The sequence below is a fragment of the Chelonoidis abingdonii genome, chromosome 4, assembly GCF_003597395.2.
Source record: "Chelonoidis abingdonii isolate Lonesome George chromosome 4, CheloAbing_2.0, whole genome shotgun sequence".
Classification (NCBI taxonomy): domain Eukaryota; kingdom Metazoa; phylum Chordata; order Testudines; family Testudinidae; genus Chelonoidis; species Chelonoidis abingdonii.
The window spans coordinates 14,647,452-14,666,324 of NC_133772.1; the positions used below are offsets into that span (position 1 = coordinate 14,647,452).

The following is an 18,873-nucleotide window of genomic DNA, read 5'->3' on the forward strand; positions in this document are numbered from 1 at the left end:
ATAAGAAGAGGAGACTAACTATGTAAATATGTACTATTATGATAGTGTATACAGGGCCCAATCAGCATAAAGGCCCCATTTTGCTAGGCACTGCACATGAACAGAACACAAGCCAGTCTCTTCCCCAAGGAGCTTACCGTCTAATTAGCCAAGACGGACAAACAAAAATAGACCAAAAATCGACAAGCAAAATGTCAAAGGTACAAGCCTTTAGATACATTTAAAAAATAAGCTATCCCTAAATACCTCCACCCTCCTGGGTCCTGGAGAAATGTACCCAGCTTTGTGGCATTCCTCACCAGCTATTGCAGTGCTATAATATAGGATCTGGAAAAAACCCTATAAACCAGATAAAGGATAATAATAAACTGCTTTAATAATTTAATTGGAATGATCTTGGCATCAAGAAAAAAAAACCCACTTCAATCACATGTGGAGGCTTATTTGATCATTACCGTTTTTATAAAACACTCACTGCGGCTTAATGAGATGGCTATTCTGTGCTAAACAAGCATCAGTTGTTTTGGAAGAGTTCATCAATTCCAGCAGGGCAGCACACAATTGTTCCTCCTGCAAAGCTGCTTATTCTCAAAGAACAGGCTTTAATTACACTGACTGGTATTTTAAAATGAACACTGTAAATTTTCATACAGTTTATCTATGCTAATTGGATATTAACTTTTGAAATCAGTTTAGAGACTGTAAAACACTGAAAATATGTTTCCTTCTCGCAGTTTCCGTTGCATCATTTACTCAGTGAGTCTAATCCAGCAGTTCTGACAGGCACAGAACTCCCATTGCTCTGTGTCTTTTACACCACGGTCATTTACACCAGCACCCATGCAAAGTGCAAAGGAAGATGCTACCACATCAGAATGGTAGCAGCTTACACCCACTGGCGTGGATGACATCTCCACAGAGAATTGGGTATTTTTGTCTGTGTAAAGAATGCAGGATCGCCATCATGTTTACCTGATTCCGGAGCCAGCAGTAGCAGCTGCAGCATTGCAGGAGAATCCTTTGACATTGGAAAGGTTGTGCAAACCATATTCGTGCAGAAGACTCTCACTCAGGCTGTTTGTTATCTCCACAGCTCTTTCTCATGCCTCCTTTTCCTGCAGAGCCTTCACGCTTCCTCTGCATTCAGGCTCCAGTGAGGCAGAAGCACAAGCTGAAACTACAATTTCAAAGCGGCAATGAGAAGGGGCTCTGTCTGCAATACCCCTGAATGAAGCAGCAGCTGGAAAGAATGCTCTTTCGTCCACCTGTCGCATCCTGTCTGACATGTATGTTGAGAGCTTTCTAGGACACAGGCTGTCTTTTTCGTCACTTGTCTGCACAACAACCTAGCACAGTGGGACCCTGATGCTTGATTGGGCTTCTTATAAGCTTTTGTAATATAAACTACTAATTAGGAGTGGGCTTGTTATCTCCTGGAGACAGGCACAAACCATGCAATGTGGACCCAGATTGCAAATACGACCAAAATATTGAGGTGTCTAGATCCGGTTTTGGTTCGGCTGCATTACAAAGATAGCTGTGAAATTCACACAGCACACCATTGGGTGGCAGCATGTGTAGCTACATGCCACAGTCAAAAGCGGGTTGTGTTCACATTGAGGTGTGTAGCTACACAAGTCAGTGAAAGGCTCTGGCAGGGGGGAGGCAATGGTGAAAGGCTCTGAAGCAGCTGGAATCCTTCACTGTGGCAGGGAAAGGCTCAGGCAGCGGGAAGGCAGCGAGACCTGATCCTGATAAAAATAGTGTGTAGACATGGGAGGCACTGCTTGGGTGTGTAGAGAGCCATGTACCAAAAGGGTACAGATGTGTGTTTACTCCACTCACCTGAGCAGTGCCTCACCACCTGCTATTTATTCCCATGCTAGGAGGCATGCAGTGTATATATGCTACACGCCACTATAAGGAGTGTACAGAGTACAGACACAGGCTCAGAGTTCGAATCAGGGTTTAGGCCAACATCCATTTTCACTTTTACATTTACACGTCTACTCTGTGCTGAGACACGGAGAACATGAGTTGTTACAGTCCCTAGCTACGTTCGAATGGTAGCAGCTCATGCCTTTAGCTCTGGTTCAATCCCTGGTGTGCCATCAGACTCCAGTGGAAAATTTTCCTAATGTTGATATGTCACCCTACTGAGTTTCACAATTACCAGTAAAGAATGAGTCACAACGGTTCTTTACTTTCCATGGCCTCTGGAGAAGCACCTAGGCCTGGTCAAACTAGACCACTGATAGTCCGCTATCCCGTGCTCACCAGCGAGCATAGCCAGATACAGCAAAGAGAGCTGTAAATCCTCATAATATATTGCATGTTGCAATGCAATAAATAGTGTGGGAGCAGAATTTCTCCCTGTCCCCAGCTGGTGATCAGACAGCAAAAGCATCTAGACAAATACATATTAATCAACACCAAAAGAGAAGAAAAGCAACAGGAGCCAAAAGCTTCTACGTTCTCCTCTGCAGACTGTTTTTCTCCAACTATCAGCTTAATTCAAGGAAGTCCAGTGGGCTGTGTTACAGATTTGTGTGTGTATGTGAGGCATGATGATCCCAATGGCGCCTTTGGGCCCTGAACTCTATGAATCTATAAATTTATACCTCTTCCCAGGGCACATCACAGGCTTGGCACAAATTCCCACTTCCTGGGAGACCGCACAAGGGAGCACATGAGAGAAGGGACAAGAGCAGTGAGAAGGGGTAGAGGTCTGAGATGCAGGCAAGGGGAGAGCCATGTAGTGACACAGGGGTGAGGATGAGAAGCCTGAATATAATGGGGAATTGAAAAGTTGCAGATACAGTGAGATGTGGTCACCAGTGAGAACTGGGACCTTCAGCACCAAAAGCAAAGGCTCTTCAACTGGAAGCTAAAAAAGGACCTGTTAGCGGTGAGCAAGTTACAGGCTATTAGAGTTGGCTACTAGCTGGAAACAAATTCACATATGAGATGATTTATTACCTAAGAACCCAGGTATCCTAACTGTTCCTTGCTCTAACCAGTCCCCTGCTGCTACCATTAGACCTCACTGTCTTGCTTGCAATTGAATAAAGAACCCAAGTCGATGTATCACAGAATAAAGTCAGGATTCAGTATAGACAAGTTCAATACAGTGCCATGGTCCCTTTCTCCAGGACAGTCAGATCGGGTGTAATAACTGAAATTCTTTTTCTGTTCCCACCAGGGCAATCCAGTGTGCCATTCCCACTCTGCTCTGCCTGGCGTTCCCAGGCTAAGACATAGTGCTGTTACTGAACCACACACTTGACTACCCCTCCTTCCCACGCCAGGAACCTGACTCCAGCTCTTCCACACCTCAGCCTCCTGAAGCATAAACTGTGCTTTAGGGAGGGTGTTCTTCCTTGTTTCAGGGCTGCTTGGTGCCACTCCACTGTAGCAAAGTGCCCCTAATGCCTGCTTACTTGGCTGGGAAGATCACCCTTGCACAGAGAAGCCCTTGGTGGGAGAGTGCCACCGGGGAGGCTGTTGTGCCACCCTCTGTGTTATCCCTGCTGCCAGGTTAGGAGGCATATATGGGAAAAAGAGAAGGTAGCAGCGTCCCCTGTACCCTAGTGATTCTGGGGCCCTTGGGTCTGTTGGCAGCCAGTGTAACTTTCAGCAGCCCTCAAACTACTCTAATTTATACTGGTGGGCCAGCCCTGTGCTCAACCTGGCCCCAAATTGGGGGAGCACGCAGTTAACGAAAAGTCATCTATTTTCACAAACCCCTGTCCTGAGCTACACTGTGCGCCCCTCCACCACAGCCAAGGATGGGAGTGGAGATTTCCCCAGTATCTCATCTTCCCGTGCCAAACGACAGCTCTCAGCGCACAGCAAGCCCTGGGTCTAATTCCTATCGTGTTTCATCTGCCCATTGATTTTCCCTCTCCCTTTCCACTCGTCTTCAGAGGACGTTGAAACAAACAAACCCGGCTGTGCTCAGAGGATTGTCTCCAATAGACTATACAGGTACATTAATGTCCTGCAGCAATGCATCAGTGCCTTTGAGAATAAGGAAAGACTTTCTCTCCCCTCTGTGGGTTAATTGTCAGGCATAGCTAGCCAATGGGACATAACACATTGGTGCTGTTAAACACTGTCACAGAGCCCTCTCTCTGACTAACAGTTTTACACACACACAGGGCCACCCAGAGTAGGGGGCAAGTGGGGTAATTTGCCCCAGGCTGTCATAAGGTATAATTCCCAAATCTGAACCTTAGCGTCCAAAATTTGGGTACCTGCATGAATCCTCTAAGCTTAATTACCAGCTTAGATCCTGTAGCGCTGCCACCAACCAGGAATTCCAGTGCCTGGTACACTCTGGTCCCCCCAAAACCTTCCCTGGGGACCCCAAGACTCAGATGCCTTGAGTCTCACAACAAAGGGAAATAACCCACTTCCCTTCCCCCCTCTTTACCTCCTCCCAGGCTTCCCCTCCCTGGGTTACCCTGGAAGATTACTGTACTTAAACTCCTTGAATTACAAAACAGAGAGGACAATTCACCTTCCCCCCTCCTTCTTTTTCCCCCTCCCAGTCTTTTCCTGAGAGAGACAGTAATCCTGGCACAGAGATTCCTATCCCCTTGAGCCTCAACTAGAAAAGAAAATCAAACAGGTCTTAAAAAGAAAGCTTTTAATAAAAAGAAAGAAAAGACATAAAAATCGTCTCTGTAATCAAGATGAAAATATTACAGGGTCTGTTAACTTATAAAAAATGAATAAACAGCCTTATTCAGAAAAAATACAATTTAAACATTTCCAGCAAACTACACACTTGCAAATACCGAAAAACAATGTAAAAGCCTATATTGTCTTTCTACCTGTACTTACAAATTGGAAACAGAAGATTAGAGAGCCTGGAGATAGTGTGATCACCCTCAGAGCCTAGAGAGCACACTGACACAGAACAAAGGACCCACACCCAAAACTTCCCTCCCTTAAGATTTGAAAGTATCTTGTTTCCTGATTGGTCCTCTGGTCAGGTGTTGTTTGTTAACCCTTTACAGGTGAAAGAGACATTAACCCTTAGCTATCTGTTTATGACACAGGCCCTGCAAGCCCTGGCCTGGTGGCGGTCTGGGTCTTCAGTGGCATTTCGGTGGTGGGGGGCCCTTCAGTGCTGCCAAAGACACGGAGCGACTGAAGGACCCCCTCCACCGAAATGCCACCGAAGACCCAGACCGCTGCTAGGTGAGTACAAGCGCCGCAGCTCCCTCATTTTGTCTCAGGTCCCCTGAATCCTCTGGGCAGCCCTGGACACACAACTTGAGCGTGAGTACAGGACACCACTGGTGTCACTGAAGTTTGCTGAACAATCAAAGCCATATGGGAAGCAATACAACCCAGCAGAACACAACTTTACTTTGCATAGCAGCTTCCATGCAAACTGCAACACAAGGTGCTTTGAGTTCAGTGCTCGAAGGCAGTAGGTGGTAAATGACTGCTAGACTGCAGTGCCAATTCTTCAGTTTCATGAGCCTCACCTCCCAGGCTACAGCTTACAGGTCAGCATACAAAGGATGATAACACAAAGCACAGGAAACGTCAGTTACACAAAGCACAGGAAATGTCGGTTACAGAGCTGGTCAACTAACCAACCAACAAACAAAAAAAGTAAAATACTTTCCCCCAAAATAGCTTTTTTATTTAAAAAAAATTCTCATGGGACAAAATTAGTTTCTGCTGAAATGTTTTGGTATTTTGACAAAAAACAGAAACAAACATTTTCCAGTTTTGTTTTTTTCCATGTTGCCACTGAAGAAGGGGGCATGGGAAAAGGAAAGGGGGAAGGGAAGAGGAAAGGGTTCAGAGAGGATGAAAAAAGCAAATATTTTTCTTTTCGGGGGAGGAGAAACTTTTTTCTCAAAAAATAATCACTATTTCTTGACTAGTAATTTCCCCATCTGCTCTGAAGGTGGCAGGCCTGTCCCATCGCTGTACTTCGTGTACCAAGAAACCCTGAAGTGGGGAAGGGTGGAGGTAACTGACTCTGTGAGGAATCCCTGTCAGCCTCTCAGGCCAGATGAATGCAGATCTAAAGGAAAGGGGGACGGAGAGGTGTGTAGGGTGACCAGATGTCCCAATTTTTGGGTCTTTTTCTTATATAGGCTCCTATTATTCCCCACCCCCGTTCTAATTTTTCACATTGCTGTCTGCTCACCCCATAGGTGTGAGACAAGCTCCCATCAAGGATGAGAAGGAGAATGGTTTCCCTTCTGGGAAGACTGAGATAGACATCTTCTCTAGCGCCAGAAATGTATGAGTGAAAATCTAGAGCGGGGAGGGGATTTTCCACCAGATCATTTAATTCCCTGCCTCAGACACTATCTCGTTGGAGCTGGCAGAGACATCTGTGGGTGGTGATGGAGAAGTGAAAGTGGGGGAAAAACAGGCAAATGAAGACAGCAACAGCTGGAGGGTATATAAGGGGCCTGCACTTAACCTCGGGGTGTGTGTGTTAAGAAATGGACACCCCAGCTAGCAATTTAGGGCTGGTATGGGGGGCAAATCCCACCATCATTGTTTGTCTAACAAAAGCGCCTAGAGACTCCTGCTGAGCTCAGGGCCCAGTGCGCTCAGTGGTGTATGCACATATAGTAAGAGACAATCCCTGCCTTGAATATCTAACAGTTTAATAGACAAAGGCTGGGAAAGGAAGGATTACTATCCCATTTTACAGATGAGGGGACTGAAGCACAGAGAGATTCAGAGCAACATATTCTGTCCTACCGCAAGACCGTGCTACCTCTCCAATACTGATGGAAGGATTCCAGGGAAACCCCGTTAGTCCAGGCTGGAGGAGATTCCCCTGCTAGTGGGCGAAACTCCCATCTCAGAGAACAATCTGGCTCTGTGTGTTTCAGCTCCTGTTGCCAGGACTGTGTGCACAGTGATTCAGTGTTGACACAGGGCTCTTATCCTTTGGGGCTGGGCTGTTCTGGCTGCTATAAGGGCAAAGCTTTTGTTCAGTTCCCACAAGTTAGAGAGAGCGGCTGAGTGAGCATTAGAGCTGAGCCTCCAGTATGAAGTGGCCGATCCTTTTGATGCTTTGCCTTTGGCTGGCCAATGGGTTGCAAAGGTAAGCGGGCTTCTTTGGCCTTTCCTCACTTCTCTGGGCACCCAGGCAACAGCAGCTCTAAGGTCAAGGCTTGCAGCGAGGCTCATTCCCGAGGACTCATGGAATTGTGGCAACGGTGAATGTTAAAACAAACAGCAGCCAGAACCGTGTGCCCAGGCTTTAAACAGCACCAGACAACATTGCTGGGTGGGGACGGGTAGGCAGGCTGGGTAACATGATGCTCATGAAACTGACGGGGAGAGGAGCACCAGTTAGACCCAGCTTTGTAGGGACCAAGCAGGGTTTCCGTTCCCATCAGAGTATCTCCTCAATGGCTGGCAAGATGGCTCCAGCAGATGGAGAGAGAGGCTGGGGACCTGACTCAGAGGAGATGGTGGGTTAATATGAATTACCTGTTGGTAAATGGGTGTAAGAGTGTCTACATGGATGTAATTCACTTGTGAAGGAGCCAGCAAAGAAGGATGTACCAACTGCCAGGAGCAGGGACCAGGCATAAACTCTACTACAGTGTTTTAACATTGACTTACACCTGCTTCCAACTCCTCAGCTAGTAAGTGATAACAATTTAGACTCCTTCACCTTCGCTTACCTCTGGCTAAATTACAACTCACCTCTGCACTTCATTGTAAGATTGAGGACTGCTGGGTTCTAGTTCGCTCACCCCTTTGTTTCTCAGATACAGGGCTGGCTCTAGGCACTGGCGTTCCAAGCATGTGCTTGGGGCGGCACTTTTCAATGGGCAGCACTCCGAGTTTTTTTTTTTGCTTGGGGCAGCAAAAAGCCTGGAGCCGGCTCTGCTCAGATATAAAGCAGGGATAACATCACCTCCTGGAGGGCACGGTTGAGAGTCTACACTGATGAGCATTTTAAAACACACTTTGGGATTCTCAACTGAGCACTGCCCGGGAAGTGAAAAGAATCATTATTCGGTTGTAGCCGTTAGCGTCAGTGGGCAAAATGGATCTGGATTTCTCAACACTAACTGACAATCTCTGTGCTGATCTACTCCCCATGCAAACTCACTGGAGTCAAAGGGACAAACCATGGTGCCACTAAAGTCAATGGGTTTGGAGAGGGTGTAAATCAGAGAATAACTAGCCCCCTGAGCAAAGGACTAATTTACTATTCATATTGTGATCACACCTAGGAGCCTCAGTCCTCTCAAAACAGCTGTTCAATGTGCAGCGGGCAGTCAATAAAGCAATCAGAACATTGGGAATCATTAGGAAAGGAATAGATAAGAAGATATAGTGGCATTATGACATTTTCTATAAATCCATGGCACACCTGCACCTTTAATACTGCGCGCAGTTCGAGTTGCCCCCATATCAAAAAAAGATATATTAGAACTGGAAAAAATACAGAGAAGGGCAACAGAAATTATTAGAGTATGAAATAGCTTCCAAATGAGGAGAAATTAGAAAGACTGCGACTATTCAGCTTAGAAAAGAGATGACTAAGAGGGGATCTCATAGAGATCTATAAAGTCATGCCTGGTATAGAGAAAGTGCCTAGGAAGTGTTATTTACCTCTTCATATAACACATAAACCAAGGGTCACCCAATGAAGTTAATAGGCAGCACCTTTAAAACAAACATTAGGAAGTATTTGTTCATACAATACCCAGGAACTCGTTGCCAGGGGATGTTGTGAAGGCCAAAAGTATAACTGAGTTTAAAAAAGAATTAGGTAAGTTCATATAGGATAGGTCCATCAATGGCTCTTAGCCAAGATGGTCAGGGATGCAACCCTATGCTCTGGGTGTTCCTAAACCTCTGACTGCCAGAAGCTGGGACTGGAAGATGGACAGTACATGGATCATTTGATAATTTCCCAGGTCTATTCATTCCCTCTGAAGCATCTGGCACCATCCACTGCTGGAAGACAGGATACAGGGCTACATGGACCATTGGTCTAGAGTGACCAGACAGCAAATGTGAAAAATTGGGACAGGGGTGGCAGGTAATGGGAGCCTATATAAGAAAAAGACCCAAAAATTGGGACTGTCCCTATAAAATCAGGACATCTGGTCACCCTACATTGGTCTGACCCAGTATAGCCATTCTTATGTAATGTCATAGGCCAGGACCCCACTGTGCTGGGTGCAGTACAAAAAAAAAGGTCAAAAAAAAGGTCCCTTCCCCTAAAGGCTTACAATCTAAGTAAATACAACACACCAGTATGTGTGTCTTTTATCAGATGCCATTCACTGGGTAGACAGGCCAATCCATCCTGTACTTCTGCAAGCCTTCTTTTAATTCGGGTTCCCTAGTTCCTGTTGCTCAGGACCATGTTTACTGGGCAAATGTCTTCTTTCCCCAGGGTGCCCCTGAGGAGACACAAATCCCTGCGGAAAATCCTGAGGGAGCATGGGCAGCTGTCCAAATTCTGGAAGGCCCAGAAGCTGGACATGATCCAGTACACGGAAGACTGCTCCACTGTCCCAGAAACTGAGCCACTCATGAACTACCTGGATGTAAGTTACGCAGTGAGTGGTCAGGGGTGAGGCAGCACTGGGGGCACTGCTTTGCAGAAATCACTGAAAAGCAACCTAGAAAGCAGAGAGAGCACAGTATTTTGCATGAACAGCCTTGAATGCCCTACATCCTGACCTTTTAGCTCAGCTCCTGTTAAACAGAGTCTGAGCAAAGCCAACAATAATACAATAGTGCACCACAGTTATCTGTCTGCTTGACTTTTTACTGGTCTTTTGTCCTGTAGGTGTGTGACTTGTGAATGTAATGTTGATTCCATACAAAGGTCTCCATTCAGTGTATATCTCTCTCTCACACACACACATACACACAAATCCCAATCTTGTGGGCATGAAGCTAGTAAGAGTAGCCTAGCACCAAGAACCAAAATCCCCTCCAAAACTAAAATACTATCACACAGTAGAGCAGGGTCCAAGCCAGAAGGTTTAGACCCAGAGACCAACTTTCCCAGTGTTGGGGGTATTTCCTGGACCTGAAGTCTTAGTCTGGCCTGTTATAGTGTCAGTGGCTATGACATTTGGTTCTAAGCATTCCTAAAGTTCAGGACATGTTTGGATCTTTATGGGGATTCTGCTCAGGCCTGTTCCCATTCTTACTGATGCCCGTGGGAAATGGGCCACTGAGATTGTCGGGAGCAGGATAGAGTCCACAATCTTTGTTCATTTTCATTCTGGATTTGTTACCATTTTTCTAGGCTCTTGCTATATCTGGCTCCTGCTTTCCCCCTAGCATCATGCTGCAGTAACCTCCATGTGGCATCAGCCATTCCAGAAACAAACTCAGTCCATTGCAAACATCCTTCCCATAGCTATCCCCCTGGAGCTTGGCTCTTCTGTAGTTTCCCATGGTGCCTATGCCTGACAATGGCTGTTGCTTTCCTCTTTGTCTAGATGGAGTATTTTGGACAGATTTCTATTGGGACCCCTCCACAGAATTTCACAGTGTTATTCGACACTGGCTCCTCCAATCTTTGGGTTCCATCCATCTATTGTGTCAGCAAAGCCTGTGGTAAGTAGCAATTCCTCAGTTGCATATTGCTCCTGGACATTGGCTGGGGCAGAGCAGAGAGACTGGGCTTGATTCTCCTCTCAGTACCAAAGTACATCATGAGAAAATCAAGTGAAGCCCGTGGAGTTAGACCATTGTAAATGTGGGGGAAAAGGCAATCAGCCTTGAGGTGCTTAGAGAAACTCCCCTCTTCATGATCACCTTACTAGCTTCGCTGAGCCACTGCTTGGCAAATGCTCCAAAAGAGCACAAAGTGAATGCACCAGCATGGAACCCAGACCATCTGCACTGAAATCAACCAATAGGAAAAAGGGATGTAACAAAAATGGAAACCCATGCACAGTCATGCACACTGTGTGTTAGGGCCTAAAAAAAAAATCTGTTTTGTTACATGGTCATTGCATGTAACAGAGATGGTACTAGGCAGCCGTCCTGGAAACTACAGGTTAAATCAAGACTGCAGCCTTAGTTCTGGGCAGCAGTCCCAGGAATTCAGCTTCATAGTACACTTGGTGCTGGTTCTGGGCAGCTGCAGCAGTGATATTTTCCGGGTAATAGGCTGTGGTCAAGGATCTGGGCCAGTGGCGCTGCAGCTTTCAGGAGTGGGTTGATCAGTAGGCAGACTCCTAAGGAGTCAGATCATTGCACAACACACGTGTATTGTGTCTCAGAATTTCTGTCTTTGTCGGACACCAGATGAGGGAGCGATAGATTATTGGGACATGGATCAGTTAATGTATAATTCCTTAGCAGCCAGGGAAAGGTCAAAGGAGCCTCAAAGGTTGTGTTGTTGTGTGTGTGTGTGTGGGGGGCATGTTGTCTGTTTTGTCTAATTATAGACATTGGCTCCGCTCCCCGTTAAGACTCTCAGGTGGGCCTGGGATACTTACAACTGATCTTGCACAAGTGGCCACTCTGATTCTGAGTGTCCAGCCATAAGGGGTGTCAGGTTGGACACCCAAAAATGGAGGGACTCCAAATCAGTGAAGAGTTTTCATAGTGTTGGCCCTAGTCATGACAACTCGGTGCAACATGAAACATTGAAAATATATTTATAAAGAACTGAGAATTGTGTGGAGAAATCACTTACTGGACTATGTGGAGACCAGGATTCCCTTTTACTCCAGCCCACTGCTTAGCACAGGAAAGGAGTTAGGAAGGGAGGAGGAATAGGTGGCTTTATGCCACCTTTGCACTCAGTGTAGCCCATGATATAAATTAGAGCAGCCAAAGGGCTGCTCTAATCTATACTCTGCTTTCAACAGCCTCCTCCTCCCTGAGGGCTAAGGGAAGCAAAGAATTCTCAGGAGTGCAGCTATTCTCTGTCTAAGCCTCCTACACTGGGGATGGAACTGGAAGAGGAGTTGGCTTAGTGCTTTTCTGGTAGCAATACACCACCACCTGGGGGTATTCACCAGGGCCTGCTTCTACCCTCTTTTTACTACTCCTTATTATCTCAGAGTGGAAGAGAGCATCAGGTCTAGGGTTTAAGTAGGTAAGTCACTTTCCCTCTCTTATGTCTCAATTTCCCCAGCTGTAAAATGAGGATAATAATACTGACTTCCCTATCTCACAGGAGTGTTGTGGGGATACATTAGTTAACTATTGCACAGTGATTTGAAAACTTAAAGTGCGATCAAGTTCTTGCAAGAATATGTTTACTTGCAGCACTTTATGCAGCCATTTGATGACTCCATATCTAGCATGGAGTTCCATATGGGTAGTGGTGCTTGGTAAACACAGAACAAAATGTTGGAACTCAAGCTCTGTGGAAACCCGTTTCTTTATGTCTACAAGTTGTAGCTGTTTTCTTTAATAAACCTCTCCTCTGTAAGACAAACTGTAACTAGATATATGACGGTGGCAAGAATTATTATTCTTTGTAATACAGAAAATACATCTCTAAATGCTCACATTTTGCTTGAGCTCTTTTATTTACAAGTCAACCTGACCATTCCATTGCATAGAGTAATTTCAATTCCTCATTTTTTTCTGTTTTTGGACAGCATCTAGCATAAAGGGGGTCCTAGTTCACAACTAGCGCTCCTAGTTCTACAGTAATGCAAGCAATAAATAGTAATAACAGTGGCATCTTGTTTTACTACAGCTGTGCATTCCAGATTTCACCCATCAGATTCCAGCACCTACAGTGAAGTTGGAACTCCCTTCTCGATTCAGTATGGGACCGGTAGTTTGTCGGGAATCATCGGATCAGATCAAGTCACTGTGAGCAGAGTTTGGTTTTCTTTTTAAATTTTAAGTTTTCTTTAGAAAGATTAAAAAGGTTCTACTCCCATTTTCTCTCCTGTCCATGGCACTGTGACTGCAGGACATCATTTGGTCACCATGTGAGCCCATCTCCCGTTGTTCTTTCCTAGTAGGGCACCATGACTGCAGAACCTTTCCTGGCCCAGCTCCCAAGGAAGTCAGTGGGAATGGAGGGCATTTTGCACTTCCAGGGAGGTGCTCAGAACATTGCAGGATTGGGTCCTCGGGGTATGCCTGTTGTAAATGAGTGGATTCCTCACCCCACTCCTGACACCACACACACACACTTACAACTAAACCCCACTTATCCACCCCTTCTCTCCAAGTGTGCCTTCATTCTTCATGAAAATAACCAAGACCCAAGGCAGGACTCAGCTTACAAACATGAGCATTAGTCCCCTAACTCCCTTCTGAGTGGGCTGATTAGAATTTCTACCCGCAGGAACCCCTGCGCTTCTCTTTAGCTGGCTGCAGAGTAGACTTTGAACTTTTATGTGCTTGCTTGGAGCCAAGGAGACACACCTCATCTAATTACCAAGATGAGTCAGCATAATAGCTTTGCACTTCACAACAAGGCCCTACACGCTGAAAGCCTTCCTTTCCTGTTCTCTCCTGTTATGACACCATGACCTGGCCTCCAGAAGACCAAATTCTTCGTATTCTTTCCAGTTGTGGCACCATAAGTGGCCTGCTGCTGAGCCTTCTGATGAAAGGTCAGAAACAATAAGTAGCTTGTCTTTCCCCTCTAGGTTGAAGGCATCACTGTCAGCAACCAGCAGTTCGCAGAGAGCGTCAGCGAGCCAGGAAACACTTTTCTGGATGCTGAGTTTGATGGGATTCTTGGGCTGGCCTATCCATCGCTGGCAGTGGATGGGGTTACCCCTGTGTTTGATAACATGATGGCACAAAATCTAGTGGATCTGCCAATATTCTCGGTCTACATGAACAGGTGTGAACATGATTCTATACAAAATGGGCTATGGCCTGATGGTCAGGCCTTGTTCTCAAGGGAACTGGGAAAGGCTGGGCCCAAAGAGGGCTGTTAAAACAGGAATGGGTTTTTTACTTAGATTATAAGCTTTCTGGGACAGAAGACTGCCTTTTTGTCCTGTTTGTACAACGCCTGGGACAATGGGGTCCTGGCCCATGCCTGGGGCTCCCAGGCCTATCTCAGTACAAAGAATGAACAAAAACATGAAGTATTTTGGGGAGAAAACTAATGGATTTCTGTAGTTTAAAAAGCTATGTGCACAGTAATAGGATTATATAATGTGAAATGCTTCTGCTAATGGAAAACCCGAATGTACCAAATCCTCTTTTCTCCAGGAACCCAGATTCCTCTGTTGGGGGAGAGCTAGTATTTGGTGGCTTTGATCCTTCTCATTTCAGCGGGACTCTGAACTGGGTGCCAGTCACTAAACAGGGATACTGGCAAATCCAATTAGACAAGTAAGTGTCTGTGTGGGGTTCCCTGCGATGGCAGCTGTGGTGGGGGTGGCACTGTGTGGGCACAGATTAGAAGTAAACTGTGTAACCGTTAAACCCTGTCAATTCACAACAGCAACAATCCAAAGCCACTCATCCCCTAAGCTACATGCACTCACCCAGGAGCTCGGTGCCATGATCAATCAGTGGACGAAGGGATTCACTTAGGGAAAAGGATGCTCCCAAACATCCTGCCTTCTCTGGCTCTTGAACAGAGATGAAGGATAGTCCTGTGCTTAGGACACTAGCCTGGGGCATGGAAGAAACAGTTCTCAGCTCTGCCACACGCTCCCTGTGTGACCTTGAGCAAATTACGTTGTCTTCCGTACCCCAGTTCCCCATATATAAAGTGAAGGTAATAGTCCTTCCCTGCTTCCCAGAGGTGTTGTGAGGTGCCCAGATACAGAGACTGGGGGGGGGGGGGGGGCGCGGGGTCACATGAGCACGTAACAGACAGAATTGCATCTTATGTTTTGAAAACCATGTCTGTCCTGAACTAGATTTTCCTCCCATCTAGGGTCAGTTTTTAAAAAATGCTCAGCACCAGATTTCCACAGCACACAGCCTCCAGGATGACACTGGTGGGCAGATTTTCAATAGCTCTCAGCACCCAACATGCCTGGCTCTTGCAAAAAGCTGGCTAAGACTGGGGAATGAAAAACAGAAATGTTTGCTCAAAAATAGCCTTAAATAGCCCAATATACATACCTTGTTGATTCTTCATCTCTGTCTAGAAGCAATGTAATGTCCTAGGGGTTTGTCCAGAGACCTAAACCAAAGAAAATGTAAAATATTTAAGGAAAAGGCTCACTTATATTTTATGTATATGATTTAAGATAGCCACAAGAAACCAACTTTAATATAACCTGCAAGGCATATACATAACACACTTGCAAAGGGCAATTTGTCCCCACCTAGTGGCTGGGCCAAACAGAGAAACAACAGCCTACTAACTTCTACCAACCAAGAAATTATTCCTTTAGCTGAAGTAATAGAGGCCTATGCTTTGATGCTGCAGGTCCTGAGTTCAGTTCCTGGTGATTACCAGTTTTTGTTTTATATAGACAGAAAGCAATTCTGCTAATTAGTTAATTGTGCTTTCCTATCTGAGCACCTCGCAGACACCAGAGTAACCATCAAGCAAAGCCTCAGTACTTACTCTCTAACCACATGCACAATCTTATCAGACTGTCCCACTGACTCTGGACTGGTCACAGTTCTGATGTGCTCTCAGCCATGTGCTGGGTCGGTGGGGAGAGGAAGGTATTTCCTGTAGACCCTTTCGCCAATGCTTCTTCTATTTCCTTCTTCCCCAGCATACAGGTGGGTGGGACAGTTGCCTTCTGCGCAGAAGGATGCCAGGCGATAGTAGACACCGGGACCTCTCTCATCACAGGTCCTTCCAAAGAAATAAAAGAAATGCAAAATTATATTGGTGCGGTGCCCACGGATGGCGAGGTAAGCCAACGTGAGATGGGTGGATACCACATTTCCTGGATGCAGGAATTCTTGTCTGCTCATGCTAGATTTACAACCAGGATATAACTCCTCAAATAAAATGTTATAGGAATATTTGAAGTCTGGCATCTCTGCTGGAGACAAGTAAAGGCTCTAGGTTTCAACAGGCCTGATCAGACCCATACAATATATCAGCATACAGTCCCAGTAAAGAGATAAAGGCACGCACTATTGAAACCTTGCCTTTACCATTATGCCACTGAATATCACATGCTCATATCCTTGCTGCAAGTCCTAAGGCCTCAGAGACACACAGCCTTTCCTATATGTCACCTGGGGTCTCTGTATATAAACACTGGTGTCAAATTTCAGTTAAAATCTGGATGTAGATAGCCTTTCTTGTCCCCTTAAAAGCTACAAGTACTCATGCTGGCCTATTCCCTTTTGTGTAAGACAATTATTAATGTTGTAGGACTGCAGCATTTAGAGATTAACAATAAAGTGCCTATAGGTCCATGTGCTCACACAGGAGACAGCATGGCTTAGAGAACAGAGTCCTGGGTTGAGACCCAAGTAATGTACTTCTATCCTGACGCTCCTTTGCTGGGCACGGGCCTGACCCTCTCTGGGTCTCATCTGTAAGGGGCATTGGGTGTTGTAACAGCTTCCCACCCAATGCAGCGTTATTCCCTGTTGTACTTTTACCACCATCCAGCAGCAACTTAGTGCATTTTACATGAAATCAGGACTGTGTTTTTTCCCAGGGCTTGAGGTTGTTGTTTTTTCCAGAAGGCTCCTTCTGATAGAAGGCCACTGACCCATGACATTCACCTCCATTGAGGGTATATTGATATACAGGCAGCATCACTACTAGCTAGAGGAAAGCTGGCTTGGGCACGCCTACATGAGCTGGAATCACACCTCTGAGCTTCATGCCTACCCCTAATCCATACACCTGCCAGTAACAAGTCACGTGATTAGCTCTCAGGGTCAGCTGCTTGGGAAGGGGAGAGCTGTATTAGGCTTCCTGGCCTTTGGGGTCAGCACGCAAGGTAAGCCGTCCCTGCAGCCTGCCCTTGGCCAATCTGTGTCATGTCTGTCACTTTGCAGTATGCCGTGGAATGCAACAACCTGAATGTGATGCCTGATGTTACCTTCACTATCAATGGGATCCCATACACGCTCAGTCCCCAGGCCTACACCCTCATGGTACAAGCTTCTTCTTATTCTGAAACTGGCATGACAGCACGTGTCCTCACTTTCCCTTGTAGGCTTATGTGCAATCTAGCCTTGAGATGCAGGCTGTGCTAAATGCAGTCCCATTTTTAGCTCAGACAGGAAGTTGGGAAGCACAAAAGAGCCTCCAGCCTCTGTTTAACGTTCACAAGATCAATTGCTGTTCTGTAACAGTTCGCAGGGCCGGCTCCAGGCACCAGTCGGGGAAGCAGCACATTCTGAGGGGCGGCATTCCAGCTATTCAGGGGGCAGCAGTATGTCGGCCTTTTTTTTTTTTTTTTTTGCTTGGGGCAGCAAAAAAGGTAGAGCCAGCCCTGACAGTTCAGACTATGAAAGGGGCAATAGGGAGTGTGGTCTAATAGTTAGTGCAGGGTGGTGGGAGTCAGGATTCCCGGGTTCTGTTCCCAGCTCTGGGAGAAGCATTGGAGCATAGGCACTGTATGTCCTGGAATCTATTCCCAGCATTGAGTTGGTGGAGGTCAGGTGGTTATAGTAAATCGACTGGGAGGCAGGAGCCTTAGAAAAAGCTCTCAAGGGGGGTGTGTGGTTTGAGTACTGGGCTGGGAGTTAGGATTCCTGCATTTTCTTCCTGGCCTTTCTAGAAAGGTGGGATTTATTCTGAAATTCGCAATTCCTCTTCCCCTTAGGAGAATAGTGATGGCATGGCATTCTGCACCAGCGGTTTCCAAGGGCTGAACATGCAACCGCCGGCTGGGCCACTCTGGATTCTGGGTGATGTTTTCATTGGCCAGTTTTACTCTGTCTTTGACCGTGGAAATAACAGAATTGGGCTGGCACCAGTTGTCCCTTAAGGCAGTTTCTCCTAATGGTCAGAGTAAGGCTGTGGGAGTCAGTGTAGAGCTTGGTTCTATTCTTGGCTCTGCCGCTGTGTGACTTTGGGCAAGTAACGTCATGCATTTTGTGCCTCAATTTCCCCACCTGTAAACAGGGATAATCATACTGACCTCCTTTGTAAAATGCCTTCGGATCCTTGGCTGAAAAGCACTACAGAAATGCAAAGTCTAGCAGGAGGCATTTGTTTGACCAACACAAAAATGTCTTTGGTAACTTTGTTAAAGCCAGTTTACAGATTTTGATTTTACCCTTGACTCAATGGAGATTTTCATCAAATAAAAAGAGGATTTCAATTCTCGTTTCACATCTAAAGTTGCAACAATCAAACTGAATTAGATTTGGAAATTACTGCAGAAAACATGGCTGGCTTTGGTAGGCTGAATTGTTCACGGTGCCATCACCCTTCACCCCCATGAATTAAAAGCTGTAGATATGCCTGAAATAATACCTCATGGGTGTCTCTGTATTAGCAGCATCTTCACTGGACTGGGAAGAATTTTGACTGTGCAGGAGGAGGATATGGTGGCCAAAGCTACCACAACTGAGGAAGAAGTCTTTTTGTTATGTTGTCTGATTGTCTTTAGGCTGCAATTTTTAAATGAGCCCAAGGGACTTAGGAGCATGAGTTCTACTGAAAAATCAATAGGAGTTGAGTTTCTACCTCTCTGAGGTGCTTTTGAAAAATCCTGCTTTTGAAAACCCTTAATGGTCATATTCTGTGGTAAGGGGCAGAGCTAGATGGAATGTTCCGAATGAAAACCTGATACTTCAGCCAGTTTTGCCGAGGTTAGTGAACACCTAGGCAAAATGTGGAACAAGCCTGAAGTGATCCTGGGGTATTTATGCTTTGCAAGGTGCCCACTCAACTGGTGCTTCCCAGAGAGTTTTGCTCTGAGTGTCTGGGTTATTTCCTGAGATGTAGGGAGGGTGCACGCACTTTCAGAGTGAGAGCGGGTAAGGAAAGCTTTGGGC

At 46.0% G+C, this 18,873-nt stretch overlaps 2 protein-coding genes across 3 annotated transcripts in view; one reads left to right on the forward strand and one right to left on the reverse strand.

Annotated features, from left to right (window-relative positions):
- Positions 1 to 1,208, reverse strand: part of RHEX (regulator of hemoglobinization and erythroid cell expansion) — a 30,389-nt gene extending 29,181 nt beyond the window's left edge. For both annotated transcript variants that reach the window (XM_032792527.2, XM_032792526.2), the window contains exon 1: positions 973 to 1,208. The gene's annotated coding sequence lies outside the window, so the exon portion shown is untranslated. The remainder of the gene's footprint in view (positions 1 to 972) is intronic.
- Positions 1,209 to 6,988: 5,780 nt separating this feature from the next.
- CTSE (cathepsin E) lies at positions 6,989 to 18,199 on the forward strand. The gene is made up of 9 exons (XM_032792524.2): positions 6,989 to 7,096; positions 9,419 to 9,572; positions 10,482 to 10,599; positions 12,707 to 12,825; positions 13,617 to 13,816; positions 14,194 to 14,316; positions 15,669 to 15,810; positions 16,921 to 17,019; positions 17,694 to 18,199. Exons 1-9 carry the CDS (start codon positions 7,041 to 7,043, stop codon positions 17,856 to 17,858), a joined length of 1,176 nt encoding a protein of 391 aa, XP_032648415.1. The 5' UTR covers positions 6,989 to 7,040; the 3' UTR covers positions 17,859 to 18,199.
- The last annotated feature ends 674 nt before the right edge of the window (positions 18,200 to 18,873 follow it).